Source organism: Ostrea edulis, chromosome 9 (assembly GCF_947568905.1).
Source record: "Ostrea edulis chromosome 9, xbOstEdul1.1, whole genome shotgun sequence".
Taxonomy (NCBI): domain Eukaryota; kingdom Metazoa; phylum Mollusca; class Bivalvia; order Ostreida; family Ostreidae; genus Ostrea; species Ostrea edulis.
In genome coordinates this window covers 808,612-813,611 of record NC_079172.1, presented here as the reverse complement: position 1 = coordinate 813,611, position 5,000 = coordinate 808,612, and the positions used below count along the sequence as shown (strand labels likewise).

The following is a 5,000-nucleotide window of genomic DNA, read 5'->3' as shown; positions in this document are numbered from 1 at the left end:
GTTGAGACAACAAAGCCGGTAACATTGGACCAACGTTGTGCCAACGTACGTATGCTATCTGCCCCCCCCCCCAAAAAAAAAGCAGAGGTCCGTTGTATGAAATCCACCACCACCACCCCCCACCCCACCCCCCAAAAAAACCAGGTCCAATGCATGAAATGATCCGCTGCATGACACCCCCACCCTCTCCTGTGTCCAATGAATATTGCTAATCGTTTGGCATAGTCATGTTATTCGCTCCGCGGAGCAAATCAGTTTGACATGCTTGGTTTATACTGTTAACTATTGACATTTTATAATCATGCTATTCATTCCGTTTATAATTTAAGCAAAAATCATTCATTCACATTTACGGAATAAATGCTATAAGTACATGTAAGTACGTAGAATACATGCTGATTTGTTCCGCGGAGCGAATAACATGATTATGCCCATAAACTAGGTCAAAGCAAACTATTTACTCAAGCGATAACATGTAGATAGTGTATACAGGCTGACACGCCGCACAGATATTTAATTCTCAGGACTAGACGGAAGGTCGAAAGAACAGGGAGGCCATGTTGGATTTTAAGGTGAGACTAAATTATTATTATAGTAATGACCGCTGTGTTTTATATCATACTATAATTCTATTTCGTTAATTGTTTTAATCTGTCAAAATCCGTTTTTATTTAATTAACAGTAAACTTTTCGTGTGATCCCGGCATCAGAAATGCATCCCCGGCGCAGTGCTCAGGAAGTCCTACTGTGTGACCTCTGTGAAACTGTCCCCCTACAGAGTCATTGTGAACTCTGTAATATAAATCTCTGTGTTAACTGTGTAGGAAAACATCTCTCAGACTTGTCTAAAAGACACAATGTCGTGCCGTTTTTACAGAGAAAGGCTACCCCTAACTACCACAAATGTCCAGACCACGCCGATAAACACTGTGAATTTTACTGTGAAAAATGTGACATTCCTGTCTGTTCTACCTGCGTCACTTCAGGTAAACACAAAGGTCACGAAATATCAGATATTCTGGAAAAACTCAGCGCTAAAACAGAAAGTTTACAGAAAGACCTGGAAGAACTCGAGACCAAAATTTATCCCCGGTATGAAGAAATGGTGTCTAATGTCCAAACTGAGAAAGCCGAATTAGAAAGGAAATACTGGAAACTGACGACAGATGCCAATGAACAAGGAGAAATCCTACACCGAGAGATCACCGCCATTGTCAACCAGCGGAAATCCGCCATTACAGAGATGAAAACTAAACAGCTGGACGCACTAAATAAAAATACAGAAGAAATCACACAGAAAATGGCGGAACTCAAACAGATCATGTCCGACTTGAAATCCATCCTAAAATCCAATGACGTCTCCTTAACCTCTACTTACAAATCTAGGAATTGCGAATTTAAAACATTACCGCCTAAAGTCCGAGTTACAGTACCCAGTTTGTCTGCTCAGAAAATAAACAAAGATCAGCTCAATGAAATGTTTGGTTCTCTGTCGCCATTATCCATTAACACAGAACATGGCGACACAATGAAGTCAGCAGAAGCTGTATCGTCTCCTCCAGTCAAACCACTGCTTGATGAGCCGCGCGTCACCGCCACCATAGACACTGGGTATAGCCCACTACACAGTGTTGGCTGTCTGAGTGAAGATCAAGTCTGGACATGCGGGTATAACAAAACCATGAAGCTGCTCAACCTCCAGAGTGCACTACTGACATCAATACAAACCAAGTCAGGGAGAATACCAGAGGACATAGCAGTGACACGGGACGGAGATCTTGTTTATACTGACTATAGTAATAACACCGTGAACTTAATTAAAAATAAACAGATACAGACCGTGATCACTCTACAGGGGTGGAGACCTGGCTATGTCTGCTGTACCGGTGCTAACGACCTCCTGGTTATCATGATCAGTGATAGAAAACAATCCAAAGTCGTGCGTTACTCCGGCTCCACAGAGAAACAAAGCATTCAGTTTGATGACCAGGGTTGTCCTCTCTATTCATCTGGGGGTTATAAATACCTCAGTGAGAACAGGAACCTGGATATCTGTGTGGCTGACTATACAGCTAGTGCAGTAGTGGTGGTCAATCAGTCAGGAAAACTCCGATTTAGACACACTGGTCATCCCTCTAATACCGAGCAATCATTTAATCCACGCGGCATCACTACAGACAGCCAGAGTCACATCCTGACAGCAGACCCTAACAATCACCGTATCTACATCCTAGATCAGGACGGACAGTTCCTCCGTTACATTCACTGTGATTTATACTATCCATGGGGTTTATGTGTGGACATCAGAGACAACCTCTTTGTGGCTGAGGAGTTCACTGCTAAAGTGAAGAAAATCCAATATCTATAAACACAGTGTTAATTACACAACTCTACAGTGTTAATTACACAGCTCTACAGTGTTAATTACACATCTAAACACAGTGTTAATTGCATCTTTGTGTTGATTACATCTGCTTGTTAATTACAGCCCTGTGTTAATTACAGCCCTGTGTACATTACAGCCCTGTGTTAATTACAGCTCTGTGTACATTACAGCCCTGTGTACATTACAGTCCTGTGTACATTACAGTCCTCTGTTTGTGATGTGTAACATGTACTTGTGTTTGTGAGTTTAACTGAACATTATTTTGTTTGTGAATTAATTCAATATGTGTTTGATTTTACAATGTATATATTAGATAAACATGATACAGAGTTCAGTCTTACATTATTATTGAGTACTTATACTTAGATTTGTAGTACTGTAACAGAGAGTGACCTCAAACGTCCAGTCTTCAGCACAGATCTTCAGCTTCAAGGTCACCGTCTTCTGTTTACCATCAATAACATCACACCACTTATCTAAATCTCCACCATCCTACAAAATAAACAAAGTGTAATCATATTAAACTGAATTGTCAAGGATAGTCTGTGATATGTAGATGTAATGGGAAGGAAAAGAAGATATGGCTGAACCGGGAATCGAATCCAAGGCCCTTCGTTCCCATGATATGATTGGACCCGAGACCCCTGTATTACTAGTCAGGTGCTCTAACCACTGAACTATCCAGATTGATATCCATGGTTTGACTGGACCGGGAATCAAATCCAAGACCCCTGTATTACATATGTAATAGTCAGGTGCTCTAACCACTGAACTATCCAGATTGATATCCATGGTTTGACTGGACCAGGAATCAAACCTGAGACCCTTGTATTACATGTAATAGTCAGGTGCTCTAAACACACAAAACTATCCAGGCCAATATCCACAATACAAAGTGAGCTTTCCCAATGGCCTACAATTTTGCAGTTACTCCCCTTTCACCAAAAGTTGGGGGCGTGCTTACGATTGCGGTCCCAAGCTTCACATAACTATTTCACAAATAGTGTATAGTAAAGTTTACGTTACCAAATTCTTTAGTATACCAAGTTTTAACAGGTTGTATTATATCTATGACAAAAACAATGTTGAATTTCTTCGATTCTATGGAGAAAACTTTTAAAAGTAAGCACTTGTGTCATATTGTAGAGTTGGGGGATGGGGGGTAATAGGTGTATTTGATGTTTATTTCTGTCCAAATTATGCAATTAATACCGCGGAGTTCAATAGTAATATAATTTTAACAAACTTGAATCTGCATTATATCAGGAAACTTTCATCTAAATCTCAGCTTTTCTGGCCCAGTGGTTCTTGAGAGAAAGATTTTCCCTATATATTTGTATGTAAAACGTTGATCCCCTATTGTGGCCCTATCCGACCCCCGTGGACCATGATTTTAACAAACCTGAATTTGCACTACATTATGTATATCAGAAAGCTTTCATATAAATCTCAGCTTTTCTGGCTCAGTGGTTCTTGAGAAGATTTTTAATTTTTTTTATATATATATTTGTATGTAAAACTTTGATCCCCTATTGTGGCCTCATCCAACCCCCGGGGGCCATGATTTTAACAATTTAGAATTTGCACTACCTAATACAGCTTTTCTATAAATTTCATCTTTTCTGGCCCAGTGGTTCTTGAGAAGATTTTTTAATGACCCTACTCTATTTTTACCTTTTCTTGATTATCTCCCCTTGGAAGGTGGTCTGTCCCTTTATTTTAACAATTTAGAATTCCCTTTACCTAAGGATGCTTTATGCCAACTTTGGTTGAAATTGGCCCAGCGGTTTTTGAGAAGAAGTCAAAAATGTTAAAAGTTTACAGATGGACGGACACCGGACTACGGGTGATCAGAAAAGCTCAGGTGAGCTAAAAAGAATGATGCAGGGCAAAATGTGATCAGAATAGCTCACTTTAGCTTTCAGCTCATGTGAGCTAAAAAGAGTTAACACTATATGCGACAGCCATTGCATGAATGAGGCATAAAACAGAACATTTTACATCATTTCATTAACAAACCTGACATTTTCTACAGCAATAGAGGTATAGCTATCCAAGTCCAAAATGTTAGAAGGAAATTATCCTCATCATCAGCTAGACATCTCAAGTAACCGTTACCCTGTACAATTGATTTCAACATCAAGAACTAGGTAACCAAAATGAGTTCTCCACACCATTATATTATGCTATTAGAGCACGAATGTATACAAAAATTCCATGTAATCATTCTGAATGTACCAAATTGAAAACAAGCCCCAATTTAAAAACACTCACAACACAATATATTATCTCTGTATACAAAAAAATGCACATCAAGTCCTATACGACATCAATGAAAAGTTTCTTACCCACTCACCTCCCAACATAAATTTCAGAATAAATATTTAATGGAACGTTAAATCATTTTATATTCAGAAGTTTGTACTCCTCTTTACTTTCTTTGTCCATACAAGTACTCAAGTGATATGATTGTGAATAATATGTTATATTATGCATTTTTCCATAAAAATAAAGACGCTCACATTTTCATGCTTGCATTGTGACATCACAATGCATCAATACATTCTTATGTCGTAAGACTATTTCATGACGTCAAGTTTGCTAATGAGATGTT

At 39.0% G+C, this 5,000-nt stretch overlaps 1 protein-coding gene across 1 annotated transcript; it reads left to right on the top strand.

Moving 5' to 3' along the window:
• The first annotated feature begins 475 nt into the window (after nt 1-475).
• On the top strand, nt 476-2,716 carry LOC125683294 (E3 ubiquitin-protein ligase TRIM71-like). The gene is made up of 2 exons (XM_048924320.2): nt 476-572; nt 683-2,716. The coding sequence occupies exon 2, from the start codon at nt 713-715 to the stop codon at nt 2,366-2,368; it is 1,656 nt and encodes a 551-aa protein (XP_048780277.2). The 5' UTR covers nt 476-572; nt 683-712; the 3' UTR covers nt 2,369-2,716.
• The last annotated feature ends 2,284 nt before the right edge of the window (nt 2,717-5,000 follow it).